Source organism: Pholcus phalangioides, unplaced genomic scaffold, assembly GCF_987345545.1.
Source record: "Pholcus phalangioides strain wild (caught in Gottingen) unplaced genomic scaffold, Ppha-v1.0 ptg000006l_1, whole genome shotgun sequence".
Lineage (NCBI taxonomy): Eukaryota > Metazoa > Arthropoda > Arachnida > Araneae > Pholcidae > Pholcus > Pholcus phalangioides.
In genome coordinates, this window is record NW_028301599.1 from 2,184,156 (window position 1) to 2,205,318 (window position 21,163).

General features: G+C 35.6%; 1 protein-coding gene across 1 annotated transcript in view; it reads left to right on the top strand.

Annotated features, from left to right (window-relative positions):
* Positions 1-21,163, top strand: part of LOC149085658 (nephrin-like) — a 198,015-nt gene that overhangs the window by 102,159 nt on the left and 74,693 nt on the right. The window contains exons 3-4 of the mRNA XM_089232459.1: positions 4,162-4,283; positions 20,427-20,484. Coding sequence (XP_089088585.1) covers positions 4,162-4,283; positions 20,427-20,484 — 180 coding nt within the window. The remainder of the gene's footprint in view (positions 1-4,161; positions 4,284-20,426; positions 20,485-21,163) is intronic.

The window sequence follows — 21,163 nt, forward strand, 5'->3', positions numbered from 1 at the left end:
TCTTGTATGTGTTTTTCTTTTATCGAGGATAATCCAATGATCAGACCACTTGTTAATTACATTAGAGTTAGAGAAGTTAACATTCTTGAAAAAAATAGAGGTTCACGCGTCCCTTCCAAAAAATTGGAACACCCCCAGAAATTTACGAGAGCAGTTCCTGAAATCATCAAGCTGAAGAGCGAAAATAAAGAATATGGTTGGAATTTGCATCATCCTCTTTGAATAGAGAGGTTATTCTTGAGCACATCAGTGACGAAAAAATCTGCATAAAGTAGTTTGAATGCGCCGTAAAATTCCAAATTTCTTCACCTTTTTTTTTTAAAAAAACTAGAACATCTGACTTGAAATGGATTAGGAAATTAATATTTGTATGCAAATTTACATCAGCTTGATCATATAATGTGTAGTATGTCTTTCCTGGTTATGTATGTGAATCTAGAATAACTCGATCGTTGCATTAAGTGTGGAAAAACGGGACATTTCTGCAAACACAAAATTGCATATGTTGTATTTGCTTTAATTATTAGTATGGGTAAACGCGTGCTGACATCGTACGAATACATTGCACTGTGGCCATCTTTGGGATTCACCATGAATTTTATGCATCAAAACATTGAGTTGGTGAGTCTCTGGCGCAGATCCAGATTGTACTATTCTACAGCCGATAGCAACTGGTTTGCAATTGATTGGCTTTTTCACGATCTCCACAATCTCTTGGCAAGATCCGCATCGTTTACAACCATCAGATATCACGAAACCACCGAAGTACCGATTATGTTTGATGGAAATTGCCGAATTCTTGATACGATCTGCGCTTTCCATCTCCAAACAAAATCTTCAGTTGCTGGAACCAAAAAAATGGAGACCAATAAATCGGCAGACTTCTCTGTGTAGAGATGCATATTAGGCTTATTATCTTTTGATTCCAGAAGTTGAAGACTTGTTATGGAGATGGGAATTTTATTTGCCTCATCAAAAGTTTTTTCCCCGTCCAACAAGCTGTAGCGCACTGCTGCAGAAATTCCCATCTGCACAAACTACATAATAAACAGGAAAGACATACAACACATTCGTTCAAGTTGATGTAAATTTGCATGAAGATATTTATGTCATATTCCGTTTTTATAGTCAGATCTTCTAATCTTTTGAGACATTTTTCGAGGTGTTCTAATTCTTGAAACGAAGAGAGAAAAAAAAAGTAATTTAGCATTTTATGACGCATTAAATTTACTTCGCGCGAATTTTTTTTTGCCATGATAAGCTCAAGAATAACTTCTTAGAAGATAAAAATGCAAATTACAACCGTTCCTTTAATTTGAGCTTTTCAGCTGGAGCATTTTATTTTCACGGCAGTTACAGTGTGATGATTCGTCTCTAGGGAAATGATTTAACAATTTTTATGAGTATATTATCAAAATCAGTCATGTTCCTTGTTTTCAAGCAAATGTATTTTGATTTTTGAATATTTAATCTCCATTTATATCTTTCTTTAATACCGTTATCATTTTGAATATTAGCAACTTTCCGAGAGCATTTCATAAGAATTACTGTTACCAAAATCATATTTGAAAGATCACTGTTTTCATATGCGATACTCGTGGTTGAAGTGAGTCGGAGGCGATTGGGGCCGCGGCGGGGTTGGGTCCTGTGGCTTACGGGCCGATGCCTGCCGGGCCCGGACATCAAGAGTAACTTCCAGCATAGCGCAGCCTCCAGGTAATCTGCTTCAAAGCGAGGGTCATACTTGGTGTTAGTGTTTGTTGTTCTTTGCGTGGTTCGGAGGTCCAGTGACACAATTCGGCCCGTGGTCTTAGTGGCTGGTGGGACTTTTTTTCCCAGCATGGCCCAGCCGCAAGGTAGCCTGCTTACATCCCATAAGGGACAGAGCGGGGGCCATGTTTGGTTTTTTCATATGCGATGCTGAAGAACCATTATTCCCATTCACATAATCAATGTACGGTGCCATCGTTACCGTACTTAAACTAAAAAATCAATATGATTGTAGTGACCCTAGGTTCTCCAAAAATAGTGAGCACTCATCACGACAAATTTAACAGGAATTTATTAATTAAAAAATGAGAATAAAAACGTACACTGAAGACGATGATCCTATATACATACTCGATCGTTTTCACACACACTTCACCCCCGTTTTCTATTTTCGAATGTCCATAGCAGAGTTCTCCGGATTTTCATTCTCCTGAGGCTTATTCCTTCTTTGGCTGTTGATCCTTTTACCGTATTGTTGCTTCAAGATTTTAACTGAGAGACGTGCATTACAGAACACTCTACAACCATAATACTTACTACTCTCTTAGAATCATTGTTATCATTCACAAAAGCTTTGAAAAGTAAACTTATGTTTCAGAAATGTCAAGATCCATTGTTACCATTCTTGTGGAAGAATAGGAGGGGTCCCCCTCCCCCGTTCACTATACGAACAAGACCCTGTACCCGCTTCTACCGCAGCAGAGATTCGAAATAGAATAAAACTAATTTTACACTATATCAAGTTAGTCCATGAGCATTATGGATGGAACCACAGTTGGTATTAATTTTCTTCCTCAACTAATTAAATGCCTCTTAAACAATATCCCGTAGCAAAGTGTCATATAACTCTTCTGTCGGGGAAGTAACAACTCACATAAAAGGATCCAGTGGGAATTAGTTTCAAGAGCATAGAACTCGACGGAACTTTTTGAGCGGTTTTCATACACATATGCAGAACGAGAAAATCCATCGTGGGTATCTAATTGCTGTCGCACCGAATAATTCAACCATTATGAGGGACGTTATCATTTGCATAAATTATCACGAGTGAGGTGAAGTGAGAAATTCTACGGAAGGGACGCCATGTATGAGACGAACTCGCTTAATAATTGCATTTTGTTTCCAAACTTCATCTGGATTTTTATGAAGTCAAAAGTAATTATATCTACAACAGTTGTATGACAACGGTTTATTGACAGTTTTGTCATTAAGCAATGATGAAATCCAAATATATTATATTTTCTGAGAAATTTTCCAAATAAAATTCATCAGAAAAATTACGATGTTTGGATTTTAGCCTTGCTTAATGACAACACACTATAAATAAACCGTTGTCAAACAATTGTTAAAGATATAATCACTTTTGGATTTCCCAAATAAAATTCAATGTATTCATGTTATATCGAATCAACTACATATAATAGCATGTCTGAAACGAACTGTTAGGGAACCACGGTAACCAAAGTAAACATTCGAAAAGTCATTGTTTAGGCCCAGGAAACATTGTTGCAAGACAGTTTTCTGCCTATTTCGGGCATTTGCCCAGCTTTTCCGATTTGTTAAAGTAGCCTATCGTTCACGACGGGTAATGTTTGATATATACGCTAAATTTGGTGAAGATCAGTCTAAAATTGCAGATTTGTATGGAGAACATACACACAGACAAACACAGAGACCCAGAACAGAGCAGACCGAGCATGACCTGGCTCTATCACATACGTGATTTTAGCTCATTGGCCCGGAGGGCGCAGTCGTGCCGGAGAAAATTCTGAAAGACAAGGATAGAGATCGGGGATACCTTCGTAGGGCTATGCATACGTTTATTGATATACATATTATAATTCCTTATACATACAATCATTGTGACAAGACACATACACAGCAAGTCAATTTTATATATATAGATTGTTACGTGCACGGCGAAGATCGCAAAATTAACGATAATAATTCACCTCCACACAATTCATCGAAAGAAAAATTCCCAATACACTCACATGTCAATTCACTGCTAGAAAATTCACCAACAACCAATTCATTGACAGTGTGACAGTGAGCGCGTGAGCAGGTGAGTGAGCCACTAAGCAAGTGAGTGTTTAACGAACAAGTGAATAATTCATCGTGTAATATGTGGTGTTGCAGGTGTTCCTACTCTCTGCGAAAATACTTTTTTTAAATGTGAGATTGGCTCGCATTCGCTCCTAGAAAAAGTTTTCTGGTTTATGAGGTTCTGAAGACACGATGAAACACGATGCTTACATAATTCGGAAATTCAGTTGGAAATCTTCATGAAATTATACATTTTTTACGTGAAGTGTATTGAATGATTTTTTTTTTGGTAATACTCGTACTATCGGAATGACGGGTTTTGTCTCATTACTATATTTGTGGCAGGATACGATGCAGATATCCCTGGTCATCCGAGATACAAGATGAGGGTCGACCATCCTAACTCGGCGTACACTTTGCTTGTAGACGGAGCACGTCTGGAGGATGAAGGAGAGTTCCAATGCCAGGTAATATCTATACATATTTCACATTTGTACCTTACCTCACCAATTTTAAGTACCACCATTGTTCTATGCTTTGGAACAGCAGTACAGTTAAATTGGCACCATGTCGAGGAAATGTGTTATACGATATTGTTTATTGATACGATATATGTTTCAAATGTGTCTCCCTATTCATTTCACATTTTTTCCATTATAATGACCTAAAAGAGCATTTAATCCTTTAAAACGACCTATAAACAATATAACACCACACAAACAACATTAAATCCAATATAACAACCCACAAACAGCATTCAATCCAATGAAACGACAAAGGGCGTCAAGTTCAATATGTCGGCCTGGGAAAAAATAACAGCCTACAAAGAATGTTTAGTTCAACACAAGGACAAGGACATCAGGGAAATATAACGACATCCAAAAACGTTTATCCAGTAAAGATCATTTCATTCAAAACAACGATCCACGATCCAACGATCCCCAACCCAATGCGACCAACAAATAATATTTATTCAACCATAACGAATACAAAGAACGTTTAATTCAACATAACGTCCTGTAGGGGACATTCAAGGTATCCGACTACAGTGAAAAACACGGCATTTTGGAAGAAAATTTTGAATTTATTCTTTTTTATTATTTATGAAAGTCATATTTATTTTGTGATTCAAAAAAATTTATTGTTTTGTTTGTATGGCGTTGAACTGAAGTTACGCCCACTTTAGCATTACGTGTTTACATACATGTAAACAGTGATTACAAGCTTTAAACGCGTTTTACGCAGAAATTTTAAAATTATGTTTTTCCAGATATTGTTAAAAGTAATGAACCAAAATCTGAGGTCTATCATTTGTATTTGTCTATAACTACAGTGTTTATACACGATATGAAATGGAATTTCAAAAAAATACACACGTGCATTATCAAATTTGAGTGCAGCTTATGAGCACATCCTACAATCCTTTGAATTTTGGACCATAACTTGCACCATCACTAGTTGAACGTACTGTTAAAATAATAATAAAAAAAACATTCCATGCATAGAACTTTTTGCGATCGTGTTTGGAATATTAGATCTATTCTGCTTAAAATTTGACATAAAAAAATAATTTATCATACAAAATGGCTCACGTCGTCCAAAATGAATTACTGTTCTCACAATTTTGGGTTACTTCCTCTATCAAAAAAATATCACTTAAGTTCGCTTCTCTCCAATACCGTTTCATAGAAAACTGACAGGAAATGTAGTCCGATACAGGCCCGTGATTTAGGGGGATTTCGAAAAGACACTAAAAATGGTGTATATATATATATATATATATATATATATATATATATATATATATATATATATATATATATATACACACACACAAATATATACACTGGAGAGCCAAAAAAAACGGACACCTGCCTAATATCGTGTAGGGCTCCCAGCGAGCACGCAGAAGTGCCGCAACACGACGTGGCATGGACTCGACTAATGTCTGAAGTAGTGCTGGAGGCTGGAGGTAATTGACACCATGAATCCTACAGGGCTGTCCATAAATCCATAGGAGTAAGAGGGGGGTGGAGATCTCTTCTGAACAGCACCTTGCAAGGCATCCCAGATATGTTCAATAATGTTCATGTCTGGGGATTTGGGTGGCCAGCGGAAGTGTCTAAAGTCAGAAGAGTGTTCCTGGAGCCACTTTGTAGCAATTCTGGACGTGTGGGGTGTCGCATTGTCCTGCTGAAATTGTCCAAGTCCGTCGGAATGCACAATGGACATGAATGGGTGCTGGTGATCAGACAGGATGCTTCTCGTCAGTCGTCGTTGGTCCCGTTCTTGCATGATCCGGCCGCAGCGATGTCGTAGATTTAATTTTTTACGGTATTATCGATATTCATGGTACACTCGTGAAATGCTCGTACGTGAAAATCAAAATTTCATCGCTACCTCGGAGATGTTATGTCTCATCTCTCGTGTGCCGACTATAACACCACGTTCAAACTCACTTAAATCTCGATAACCTGTCATTGTAGCAGCAGTAACCAATGTAACAACTATGCCAGACACTTGTTTTGCGGCATAGGCGTTGCCGACAGCAGCGCCGTACTCTGATTGGTTCCATATCTTTTTATTTGCATACGCATGCCTGCACCATTTTTTTCAGCTCTTCAGTTTTTATACATACATTGAGTACATGTGCTTTGCTCCCCCCCCCCGGAACAGGTTTGCCCCCCCCCCTCCGGAAAAAGTTGAAATGACGGCCCTGGTCCGATACATTATTGGAATATACAGACCTACGAAGAAGTTCAGGTTCCAACCTCTATTTTATTATAAGATTCTAATGTGGTGCATTCTCATTACCGTTGCTTATATTATAAAAAATAAATAAATAATATATCATTTCAGTTTATCTAAATATGGAATATTTTCTTGAAAAAAAATATTTTTTTAAACTTCACAAAATCCCCCAAAATGATAACGTCTGTTTTTCGTGGAACGATGCGAGTCGTTATAATAAACATTGACTATATTTTTATGCATAAAATAAAATTTTTGATGAATAATTTTCGGTAGAGATCTTCGAAAAAATTGAATGTAGAAAAGATATTCATACCTATACAATTCTTAAACGAGGGGAAAAATTGTTTTTGACATGAAATGGGAAGTAATAGAAAAAAACTATCAATGAATTGATCGTAGGATGCAAATAACTTTGGAAAAAGTCCGAAAAAAAAAATCCCCTTATCAATTCTCTTTCAATACACAACAGCAGTAACAAAGAAAAAAGGAAATAAGAAATTCATTTCAATTTCTTTCTTTTTTTTCTTAGCGACGCAAAGTATCTTTCGTCAATCATTACTCAGTCCAAGAAAGAGAAAGTAATGCTAACTGAACAAAAGGAATTTTCGGACACTAATTTCTTCGACGAAAAATTCCTTTCTGAAAGTTCCTACAGGGGGCGCCCTATTTAGTCGAAGGAACTACGGAGCCATAGGAGGAGCAAAAAAAAAAAAAAATCCTTTTCTCTCATTCAATTTCATTATCTGTGGGCTTCTGAAGGACAATGAGATGGAATGTATAGAACAGATTCACAAAAGAATAATTCACAGAAAGTAAAAAAATTCTCGCAATGACGTTCATAACACACTCATTTGTCGTATGAAGTACTTCATTTTCAGCCAAGTTTTCTTTATTCAGCCTTTTCTATTGTCTTTGTTACCGCAATGCTCAATTGCGAACCTCGCCGCATGTTAGTTTTAATTTAGTCGATTTATGAGTAGCGTGCTCTTTCCGATTTTTTTTTCTTTGCCCTGACGTAATTACATCTCATTATGTTTTGGAAGTATGTGTTACTTATATTTGATTTTTCAGCGAATTTATTTGATGAATGTTTAGTAATTTATATGATTAAAAACAAAATTCACGAATACAAAAATAATCTTCAATGATAAATAACTCAAGATGAGCTTGAAGAGATACGTGATAAGTTGCATCAATAGTCAACCCAGCTTAAATGTGTTGTATATCAACGGTGCGAACATAGAATATCCTATTAACGAGGCATTTGATTATGTAGTGAACAACTGAATTGCTGTTTAACACTATTAACATACTTGGAATATTGAAAACGGATGAAGGATCAATGACAATGGAGCTTCTGGAATAAATCAGACATCAAAATGAAATGAAAACTATTTTTAATTCTGACAAGCACAATACCTAAGATTTTTTTTTTACTTTTCATTGTGAAAGTTAGTGTCATCTATGGGTGCAGCAAACAACAAAAATAAAATAATTTAATATAAGACAGAGACAGCGAAGTTAGTAGTCAACCTTAACTCCTGGTATTTTCTAAAGTCTTAACTTGACAACATTTTGGCATAAACTCTGAATAATTTGTCTAATAGGAATATAATATAAATACAGTGGTTGATACATATTAAGAGTTGTAGAAATCATAGAATTTCCTTCAAACACAATATATATCACTGCTGCTTTGACGTAGAAATTTTTGAACGGATGGTGGCTATTCGCCTCTTTCTTGTACAAGGACAGTATGGTTTCTGGAAACGGGTATCTACGACCACTTAATTAATAATCGTTCATCAAAATCATTGATTTATGAAAAGCTGTATAGTCACTTTGCTCCTCCATTGAGTCCGTTTCAGCACGGTTTTGTTCGCAAAGGCTCAACTGTAACCAACCTTGGGAACTTCACTCATGATATGTTGGTTGCTCTTCACAATGGGGAACAGATAGACACCATATGCACAGATTTTGAAAGGGCTTTCGATCAAGTAGATCATCATATACTCTTAACGAAATTACGCTCACAACTTTGTTTGTCAAATGAATCTGTAGCTTGGTTCGCGTCCTATTTGAGTGACAGAGCAAACATGGTTCGGCTGCCATCAGTAAATCTTTCTAAACCATATACAAGCACGTCTGGTGTTCCTCAAGGGTCGAATCTAGGCCCGTTACTTTTTCTCATCTTTGCAAATGACCTTCCGTTGTATCTTCAAAATAGCCGTTGCCTCATGTTTGCTGATGAAATAAAATTTCATCGATCAATTCAATCCATAGAAGAATGTTTGGCTCTTCAAAATGAGATATTCCATCTGAATGATTTGTGTCGTGACAACAATCTGGGTCTGAATGTTTCAAAGTGCAGTGTCGTTTCATTCACGCGAAAATATTGCATCCATTGCTTTACGATTACACCGTAGATGCAGCAGCTATATGAAGAAAGAGCATGGTAATGGATTCAGGTGTAATTTTCTAGAGCGATTTGAACTTCATCGCTCACGCGGAAAGTGTCTTGGCAAAGTACAACAAGTCACTTGGCTTTTTCGTTAGGCCGTCTGGGATATTCACTTCAGTTCTACCGATGGTACGACTGTATTTCACATATGTCTTACCCTCACTTGAGTATGGCTCAGCCATATGGGGTCATATTCCTGCAGTGATGAGCGTACGTATTGAAAGTGTACAAAAAACATTTTTGGGGTCATTGTTTCGGAAGACGTTTGGTGTGTACGTCCCTTTTGTACGTCTGTTTTTTTGAAGATGACATCTCTCGATAGCACACGTACAAAGCGAGATCTATCATTCCTTCACAAAGTTCTCCACGGCAGAATCGATGACTATTATCTGACGAACCTAATTAATATCACCGTGCCATCTTCCGAGCGAAGGGTTCATAGTTCCAGAAATGTTTTTTATTTACCCCGTGCACGCACGAACATTTTAAATGCCTCACCAATTTTGCGAGCATGCAAAAATTATAATACGGGTGAATTCCCATATATTTTTCATAAAGATTCCGTGTTAGGTGCTATATGAATTTGTATATATTTTCTTGTTTTATCATCTATTTTCGGTTTTTCATTCTTTATTTTGGACGTTTTGTCTCTCTCATATTGAATTCTCAATGTGTGCTTCCGTTGCGCATATATATTTTTGTATTATATGTATGTAGATTTCATTTTTAACGTGTAAATTCCATGAATTGTTATTATTATTTTGCTTATTTGATTAATTTTCATTACTTGTATTTTTGTATTTTATGTCCGTGTGTTTCCCATCTGTGTATTTGAGCTCAGCCTGTTGAAATGTGTTAATAAATAAATAAATAATTTTTGTTGGATTGCTGAATGCTAACAGACAGCCAGAACTACGTTTTTCGATATTGCAAAATCTTTTGACAAAATTTGGCGTAATGGCCAGCTATAAATCATCCTTATTTCATAAGCACCTTATTTTTCTGCATTTTTTGAATTTGCCAAACGATATCTTGACTGGAATATTTTTTTCGAATCCAAATATGTGAACGGCGCTACACCTAATCCCAGACCAATCACGGCCTCAATAGCTCAAGGGGATGTCCTTGGCCCTCTGCTTTATATAATCTAGATATACATGATTTCTCTCTCCCAGTGGCATGGCACCAAAATGAATCTCTTCTATTTATGCCGATCAGTTATCGCCGATACGCATCTAGATTCGTGATTCGCGCATCAAAATTGAATTTTATTCCTTTAAATCTCTCATCGGGGAAGTCAAAATACTCCTCAATTAATCCTCCTAAATTTTAGATAATTTTTAATAGGTTTATGTATCACTGATAAAAAAAATCTCTAATTTTACACAAATGCCGCTTGAAATTTGGAAGGGGGTGGAATTACTTTAAAAAGTTATTTTTTTCGGATAACACTGATGCCGATGATAATGTCATAATTTGTAGAGGTGAAAAGTCTCATGAAATATATTCAAGAGAGATGGTCCACAAAAAAATGAGAGAAATTATGTCTTTTTGAATCAGTTGAATGCTAGGAAAAACTGTTTTTATGTGAGCAACTGGAAAACTTGTGTTTCCCACAAATATATTCATAAATTTATAAGAAAACATTATTCATTGATCTGATACACACAAATACCTTGGTGTAATTTTCGGTAAACGTCTTTCGTTCGCATATCACTATTCTGACGTTACAAAAAAGCCAGGTGGGGGGAGGTACCTTTGCAAGAGCAATACAGCTCTTTCTATCTCGTCGTCTGGCAGACCAGTGTTTAGGGAGCTAGCTTCTGATTGTGCAGGTCTGGGTTTCGGGCATGAATGTCTCTAGTAACACTATAACACTTTTTTTTCTTCCCTGGACTAGTCTTACGGATCTCTTAGGAATACGTGAAAATCACGTGGTTTATTTATTTATTTATCTTAACAAACTTATTTTGTATAAACTGATCATACGTAGTTCCTGTCTGGATGTGTTCTAGAAATCCCAATGTCATTGCTTTTGAATGTTTCCAAAACGCAAGACTATGAAGTTTTACCAGGTCCCCCGCCCTCCGGTTCTTCAGAAATAAATGTATAAGTAGATACCAAAATTGAAACAATCATGGATTAGGCCAAAAAGGCTATTCAGGAACTGCTTTAATTCTCTTCACAACTCTGACTATGAGAGCATCTTCGTGAACTCTTCAATTATAATAGCACTGATATTTTTAGACTAAAAAAGCCTAAAACTTTCTTCGAGATGTCCAGACCCAATGTTACTGACAAACTCGAAATTGGTCAGTTGATTAGGCCAATGTCCGAATTTCGGGCTTTGGTCAGTCAGTTAGTGAAGTGGCTGGAGATCCCTGACCAAAGAAAAGACATTGTTTGAGGTAATCGCTAAGTTGGTATATATTTATGATAAACTGAAGAGCCAGAAAAACTGGTACAGGCATGCGTATGCAAACAAAGACATATGGAACCAATCAGAGTACGGCGCTGTGGTCGGGAAAGCCTATACAACACAACAAGTGTCTGGCATAGTTGTTAGATCGGTTACTGCTGCTACAATGGCAGGTTATCGAGATTTAAGTGAGTTTGAACGTGGTGTTATAGTCGGCGCACGAGAGATGGGACATAACATCTCCGAGGTAGCGATGGAATTTGGATTTTCACGTACGACCATTTCACGAATGTACCGTGAATATCGGGAATCCAATAAAAAATTGAATCTACGACATCGCTGCGGCCGGAAAAAGATCATGCAAGAACGGGACCATCGACGACTGACGAGAATCGTTAAACGTGACAGACGTGCAACCCTTCCGCAAATTGCTGCAGATTTCAATGCTGGGCCATCAACAAGTGTAAGCGTGCGAACCATTCAACGAAACATCATCGATATGGGCTTTCGGTGCCGAAGGCCGCCCACTCGTGTACCCTTGATGACTGCACAACACAAAGCTTTAAGCCTCGCCTGGGCCCGACAACACTGATATTGGACTGTCGAGGACTGGAAACACGTTGCCTGGTCTGACGAGTCTCGGTTCCAATTGCTTCAAGCTGATGGACGTGTACGGGTATGGAGACAACCTCATGAATCCATGGACCCTACATGTCAACAGGAGACTGTTCAAGCTGATGGAGACTCTGTGATGGTATGGGGCGTGTGCAGTTGACGTGATATGGGACCTCTGATACGTCTAGATACGACTCTGACAGGTGACAGGTACGTAAGCATCCTGTCTGATCACCTGCACCCATTCATGTCCATTGTGCATTCCGACGGACTTGGACAATTTCAGCAGAACAATGCGACACCCCACACGTCCAGAATTGCTACAAATTGGCTCCAGGAACACTCTTTTGACTTTAGACACTTCCGCTGGCCACCTAAATCCCCAGACATGAACATTATTGAACATATCTGGGATGCCTTGCAACGTGCTGTTCAGAAGAGATCTCCACCCCCTCTTACTCCTACGGATTTATGGACAGCCCTGCAGGATTCAAGGTGTCAATTACATCCAGCACTACTTCAGGCATTAGTCGAGTCCATGACAAGTCGTGTTGCGGCACTTCTGCGGGCTCGCGGGGGGCCGTACACGATATTAGGCAGGTTTACCAGTTTTTTTGGCTCTTCAGTGTAATTAAGCTCATTTGTAATAACGTTTAACTACATGCAACGATCAGAGGAATAAGAATATAGATATCTTATGGGATTCATACTGATATTATAGGGATCTTCCGCCACTTTCGGCAATGTTCGAAATTACACACCAATTGAGACATTGGTTGGGTCAACTGACCAGTTCTCAGATTTCGGGCATTGACCGTAACATGTATAGGATTAATTTTCTTCATTCTGGTACTGTCATTGTAATTATACAGTGTATATGTGTAATTTTAAATACTTCCTGACTATATTATATTCCTTATGTACATCAAGGAAAATATTACTCACCAATCTCACCATAATCTGCAGTGCATTTACATGTCTTCATTATCATAACCATATAGCATTAATCGGATCACTCTTAACATGTTGCATCTTCAGCATCTTCCTCATCATATGGGAATTCTTTTGATCATCATTTGCATCATATTTCATTTTGCATATTGCATGATATTGCATTTTTCATTTTGCATATCGCATGATATTGCACTTTTCACACATTTTGCATATTGCATGACATTACATTTTTAATATTACATCACATGATCGCGTATCATTAGTTTTTTGGCGTCGATTACCACCAATATATGTTATCCATTAGTTCCTATGGGGGTGACTGATAACTCTCGGTGTAAAAATGTACTTCCAGCCACATTTCTTTTCTAGAATTTTAGCCGAAATGACAAATTATCATAATTACTCAAGGAAACAGTTATTTTCCGGATATTTTTGCTGAGGTGAACTCGGAAAGAAAAGTCATCTATCTCACTCTAAACCGTTCCACGCGTGGGCCATTTCCTGAAGTTAAGAGAGGCTACTAATGCCTCTACTTCAGCGCCTCACGCCACAGTGCGTGAAATAAGGAAGGCAGGGTCATGCCTCCAGTGGTGTAGATGGTAGCATGCTTGCCCAGTATGCAAGAGGGCCTGGGTTCGAGTCCCGAGGGAGACCTGGTGACTTTTCTTTCCGAATTCACCTCAGCAAAAATATCCCGAAAATAACTGTTTACTTGATATCTCGGGCTGAGAAAAAGTCATCTATATCATCATTACTATTTTCTTATCCCAGCCATGGCTTCAATGCACTACTTACTGCGTTTAAATGACAGAGCGATGATAAACGGGGGTATGAGCTGTTTATCATCGCTCACTCCTATTTACGGGTGAAGTTTCAAGGTAAACATTTCCTCTACAGAGAAATTTGGGTTCCGAATAAACAGTGAGTGTATCCGTTTGTCCACGCGCGTTACCCGATTAAGAGGGGACGACTGTATATGGAGGAAAATTAGTAGATTTATCTTTATTTTCTCTCTTAAGTCTGACCATGTTATATCGATCAGATAAATAGAATATTTATCTGAATTATGAGAAAATACGGGAGACCGCCAATTTTCTATAGAATATGTATCCCAAATAACGAGGAAAATATGCAGTATCTCCGATTTCGTACACGTTCGGTGACTTCGTAAAGTTACGGGAGTGGGGGAGGTTTAGAATTTTTGAGAAATGTTGCCCATTACGGCTAAAACTGCTGAAAGAATGTCAATGGATGTAAAATGGAGGGTTGCTGAATCAAAATTATATTGCACGAAACAAAATGTTGAATACACATGAAAAACATGCGAAACATAGTTATTTTATAGCCATGGATATCTTAATCAAATTTTATGAGGTACAAAGAAAACATCCCCATCAGTCAAGATTACGAATTCAAGTAAGCTCTGTTGAAGATTTGGAAAAAAAAAACGCAGCCTGAATTATGGGAGAATACATGAACGTCCCGTAAAATAGGGTCATATGATCAAACAAAAACAAACAGTCATGGTCTGTAGGGACCTACGGCAAGTAATGCGTTCTACACTACGTTCATGTTTCGCCGGTGTCAACGTTTGTACAACGTTTGTACAAAGTATAAAGCTTTGTATTTATTCGAGTGTGACTGAACCAAGCAGCTTATAATGTGGATGAAGCTCAGAGTCTCCAAGACTGTTGGTGCAGCTTAAAGCTAATTCCGATCAAATGGACGAAGCCAACCATTTTGCTGGAATTCACAACCAGACCGCAGAGGATGCTGCAATAGCTAATCGGATCCCACACTCGTTAATACATAACTAGGTGGTTGATGTGTCATATGTTTACATTATCCTACCATGGTGATTTCTAGAGCCTGGATTATATGCAAATGCATATGTGCATATGCATATTTTGGCCTTTTCTCCAAACAAATATTGCTCAGAATATTTTCATAGCATTTTTATTTTTTCCGCAGGTGGGATTTAGTGAAATTATAGAGTTGTTTGTATAAAATACTGTATTTTCTAAATAACAACCGTTTTACAAAACTTGTAACCGATACGTTTATTGGTTGCATTTTCAAGTTTTATTAAAGTTCTTTTATCAAATTTTATAGTGTAATTCCCGTTTAAGACTATTCCTAGAGATATGTTAAAAAAGTGTCAAATTTTTTCAGAAAAATTCTCGAAATTTTTTTGTCACTGGTATTTCGTTACTGAGCAGCTACAGCAAAGAAGAAAAAGAAGAAATTTTAAAAATGTGTAAATAAAAAATATGTAGAATTATTTGCATATGCAGTATACACTGTGCATATGTAGGTATATATTTTTTAAATGAATATGCACTAAGAAATTAAAAAAAAATCATTTTTAAAAACGTCCTTTCTTGCATGATTTTTAATGCGTATTTTCTGTTTTGATACATATCCTGGAATTTTTTTTTAATTTTCCTGATATGCTTTTTATGCACATTTTGGCTTTATTCCGCATTTTCTGCGGTTTTCATTGCATATTCTGGCATTTTCCCTGCAGATTTTGACAGTTTTCAGTGCATATTTTGACAGTTTTAAGTGCATATTTTGACAGTTTTAAGAGCATATTTGCATATTTTAAGAGCATATTTGCATATTTTAAGAGCATATTTGCATATTTTAAGAGCATATTTGCATATTTTAAGAGCATATTTGCATATTTTAAGAGCATATTTGCATATTTTAAGAGAATATTTGCATATTTTAAGAGAATATTTGCATACTTTAAGAGCATACTTTAAGAGAATTAATTTTATTAATTCCCAAATTATTATTATTTTAATAATTATTAATTTTGATTAGCTCTGAAATATTTTTTCTACCAATTCTAAAACCAAATACAAGTTTTTTTTTTTATTAATTACTCACTAAATAAATTCTGAGCTTTATTTCGATGTGGAATCTATTTAAAATGATCCCGTAATTATTTATTTCGGTATATCTGAAATTATTTTAATTCTCAATATATCTAAAAATTATTTCTATCAATAATCATGCAATTATTCTTTGAATGCTAGGTAATTTTTATTAGTAATTACGAAATTATTTTTCTCTCATTGATTTATAAGTTATTCTTTCACTAATTCGGAAATTATTTATTTCATCAATTCTATAATTCTTTCTTTCATGAATTCTGGAATTATTCCTTTCATCAATTCTGGAATTATTCCTTTCATCAATTCGGGAATTATCCCTTTCATCAATTCCGGCATTATTCTGTCAATTCTGGAATTATTTTGTCAATTCTGGAATTATTTCTGTCAATTCTGGAACTATTTCTTTCAATTCTGACATTAGTTCTTTCAATTCTGACATTAGTTCTTTCAATTCTGACATTAGTTCTTTCAATTCTGACATTAGTTCTTTCAACTCTGACATTAGTTCTTTCAATTCTGGCATTAGTTCTTTCAATTCTGACATTAGTTCTTTCAATTCTGACATTAGTTCTTTCACTAATTCTGAAATTCTTCTTCATCAATTCTTCAATTATTTATTTTACTAATTTTGAGTTTTCATCAGTTTGTTCCGGAATTATGTCTCTTATTTATTTTATAAATACTTCTTTCATTTATTCTAAAATTATTTCTTTCATTTATTCTAAAATTATTTCTTTCATTTATTCTAAAATTATTTCTTTCATTTATTCTAAAATTATTTCTTTCATTTATTCTAAAATTATTTCTTTCATTTATTCTAAAATTATTTCTTTCATTTATTCTAAAATTATTTCTTTCATTTATTCTAAAATTATTTCTTTCATTTATTCTAAAATTATTTCTTTCATCAATTCTGGAATTATTGCTTTAATTTCTTCTAGACTTATTTCTCTTTCTTCACTTATTTTAGAATTATTTCTTTCAGTAATTTTGAATTTATTTTAATTAATTAATCGTTTTTCAATTTTTTTCAACTATTTTTTGAAAATGATCGGCGGGCAGTGACAAAAACTCCTAGGACAAAATATGACCCACGGGTCTTGCGTGGATCCCTGCAGGCGAGGCAATGTTGAGGCTACCATTTTATTCATCATTTATATTAATACGATAATCATTCCATTCTATAATTTGATATGAAATAAAAATTTAGTTTCATTCCTTAACAATCAAAAGCGAAATAGGAAAGTCGTAAACAAATGAATTAATTCGAAAATCATTGAGTGATACGAATTATTTATGTTCAATTTACATATAATCAAAAAAATTCAATTACTTACAGAGAAAAGTTTCACTCAAGATATTCTCATTTTTTCAACTAACGAATCTTTCAGGAATAATTTTCCCCATGAATTAATCACGTTAAAAACGCGATTTTTACCAACAAAATTGTTGATTTAACTCCCCTTTTAAAAGACTTTTCAAAGAAACCAAGTCAGGTAGTTGTGGAAAAAAGTAATCAATTCTTTAATTGGGTGAGAAACCCTCATGGGCTATTTCGAATTTAAAGGAATGAAAAAATGAGGTGTATATTTACATAGAGGAAAAAATACCAAAGGCATATGTTACTGATGTTTATTAGTTTCCTCATAGCCCATCTTTCATCCGGTAAAAATTCCTTATTACCGGCGGAATAGGAAATAGTAAAATATATATAAAAAAAAAGTAGGATATGAGAAAAATAGAGCAAAGTAGGAAGCGGATATCCGAGAGAAAAGGAAAAAAAAAATTGTCGTAGAAGGGGAAAAAAATCAAATATTGACAAGCGAGCCTGGGTAATAATGTGGATGAACCCATGGCCTAGCTCCCAAGCAGTTCGGGAAAAAAAGGAGTCGATCCTGGAAAATAAAGAATAAAAAAAAAAGAATGCCAAAAGAATAAAAGCGGAAAAAATTCTAGAACTGGAGGCATCTGTTAGGAAGATAATATTGGCTTGAACAGGATATTCTGTACTAGAAGCAGCAGCATCAGCTTCAGCGAAATAGATAATCCCCTTGGGTTACGCAATAAATAACTTCTAGGGAATAACGACCTAGTTATATTGCTACTTTCACGACAACATCTCATTTTGTGAGAAGCGAATGCCCCCCCCCCCTTCCTTTTTTCCCCTTCATTTTTATTTTTGAAAATTTATGTATAATAAAGACGAAAAAGAAGAGAGAACGCTGTCTAATTTATGTTAACAGAACGCGTTTATTTCTAAGAAATAGAAGTGGAGTAAATTTTAGCTTGTGAAATTAAGCTTTCTTTAGGTATATTTTATTGTTTTGTCTTTGAACGGCGGTCATAATTCATATTGGAAATATCCCAAACGTTTTTAGTGATTTTGTGAAATTAAAAATTAAGGAAAAATCCCAATCTACGACTTATTATGACAATATTTTATCTACTAATTCTGATACTGTTGACGCCTTAGATTATTTTGGGTTTATTTTCTCCACCAATGAACTTGATAACGTCGACATCATATCAGCTAATGGATATCCAAGTGCATAGTGAGCGTGGAAGACCTAAAAACTTTAGGTATTGATGGAATTCCTGTGTATATTGTAAAAGCTCGTGTTGATTTTTTTCTTCTGTATCCATTAAAAAAAAAAAACACTTTTAATTTGTCTATAAAATCTAGTTTTTTTCACGTAAATGAAAAAAAAATCCAATAATTCCAACAATTTCCAATAAATCCGATAATTCTGATCTATAAGAAATGGGATAAAGTGCCTGTCTAACAAACTATAGGCCAATGATTATTTCTTTTTTTTAATTGAATTATTATTTCCTTGTTTTTAAAAAAAAATTGTACAATATACATGCTAGAAATTATCCTCATAATAATAAATATGTTTATTCAAAACTAAATCAAATATCAAAATCACAATTTCACTTGAAGGAATATAACAAATAGTTTTGTATTTATTTGGTAGATGTCAGCAGAATACCACCAGCGTAGCGTCTTGTCTCAGATGTACGACAAAATATAATATTATTGCATATTTGAAAGTCACACTGGAGCTTTTAAATAGCACAATATAGCATTTTTACAGCATAAATATTCTATTTATTTGATCGATGTAATATGGTCAGCCTTAGAGAGAACGAAGAGAAAGTATATATATATATATATATATATATACATACACACACTTTTCCGTTTATTAATCGGGTAACGGACAAATAGATACACTAAATGTTTATTCGGATAAAGTCCTGCTGAACTAAATTTTACTCTATACAATGTCAACCCCTGACCCTTCACCCGTATACCGGGGTGCCGTAGATCAGCTTATAACAGTTCATACCCCCGTTTCGCTTTCTCAATTATGCAGTAACTAGTGCATTGATGAAATTGTTGAGAAAAGAAACCAGGATGATGATAACTTAAGCATCTCGGCTGAAATTTTAGAAAGTAAATTTTTGCTGGAAATACACTTTTACACCGGGAGTTATCAGTCACATTCATACGAACTAATTGATAACATATATTAATGGCGATCTCAAAATATTTCATCGCCCTTTAGCGCCATCTATATTCATATTCGACTGATGAGAAATGATTGAAGAGTAAAACTGGTAAACAATGTAGGTGCCGAAAAAAATGTTGTGTAGGTGAAAGTGCCTTGTAACCTTCTGAATGAAGGGTGGGCAGAAAAGTCCGTAGAAACGAAAATTTAAAAATCCATAAAAACCGGAAAAATTTCCGAAATAAAAAATGGTTTGCTGGGTGAGCATCGCTAGGTCACGGAAATTTTTTTGAGACAGGAAAAAAATAACTTAAAAACAGCAAACAGCCGATAAATGGCGCTGGTACGAGCGACTTCGGTGGAAATATGCAAATGAGACGGTTATAATAACGTGCGCTCCTAATCCACAATCAGTACATCGTTGTAAACCGTGTATGTGGACCTGCTGCACTTTGCCGTTGCCGAATTTGTGACTCGCCCGCAATGTGTTATCCCCTATTGTGTAGGTCATGTGGAACACATACTGCTGTAATATAAGATTGAGAGGCATTCTGTTCGTTATTTGCGTATCTTTTCTTTGACTTGTGTACGTCAGTGGCACTTACCGGTTGTGTTTTAGTTAAATTTTTTTCTACCTTAAAAACATTCCCGTGACCAAGCGATGCCAATCATACAGTTCGTTTTTATTTGGTTATTTTTTCGGTTTTTATGAATTTTTAATGTTTCTACTGACTTTTTGCCCACCTTGTAGTTCAAAAAGGCGTGTAAATGGGAACGTCCCTACGGGCAGCAAAAACGTTTTTTCTTTAATTGCTAAATTACTGTGGCAAACATGAAAACATAACTGTTATTACAGCGTTTAAAATTTATGCTGGCGTATATTGTCCTATATATATATATATATATATATATATAGTAATGAAAGTTCATTGTCTGTGTCAGTAATTGTCCTAAAGTCTTTTACTAAACGTATTTCATGCTCTTTGCAGGTCGGTCCGGGAAAAACTGAAAAACCGATACGTTCAGTCGCAAGGCTTACGGTTCTAGGTAAGCGAATGCTCGACTTATTCGTTATCGAAAATCCCAGCAAACGTTTGGAAATATGATTTTGTTTTCCTTGATCATGCGCGTAAAATTGGAATAAGCAGAGAGAGAGAGAATTGTACCACAAAACATGATATCGTAATGCAAAAGTGGCAGCACATTCCTTCAATATCAGAAAGGGTTAGAAAACGAGCAAAATACAGTACACTATCTGTATATTCAGTAATAGAATGACATAGTCGACGCCGCTTATTAGAATCACGAAGAAAGTTATCAGTTAGATATTGTTATCTCTTTTGTAAAGAACGGAACAGACATATATCATAGCAGGGGGAAAATTCGTTTTAATTAATCGGAAATTCGGATAATATTATTTTAATTTTTACCTAAGTTTTTCCTGCGTATTCTAACGCTATAAGGTTTCATAAATTTATTTTTTCCCTGTACGGTTATCGTTGTCAGGTTGCAAAACTGTGTAGGAGTCTTTAAGGTGTTCTCCCTCGTCCCCGTGTTGACAAACATTTCCGTATTTAATGTCACAACCAGTCCCTCGTATTCACTGCGATCCATGTACGTGCTCGTTAGATCCACAACTGCTTTTGCAATGGCCTTCCTATAGTGAAGATAAATGTAGGACGAAAAAAGAAACGTTTTCCTCCTTCGATCTCGATCAGTTTTTTTC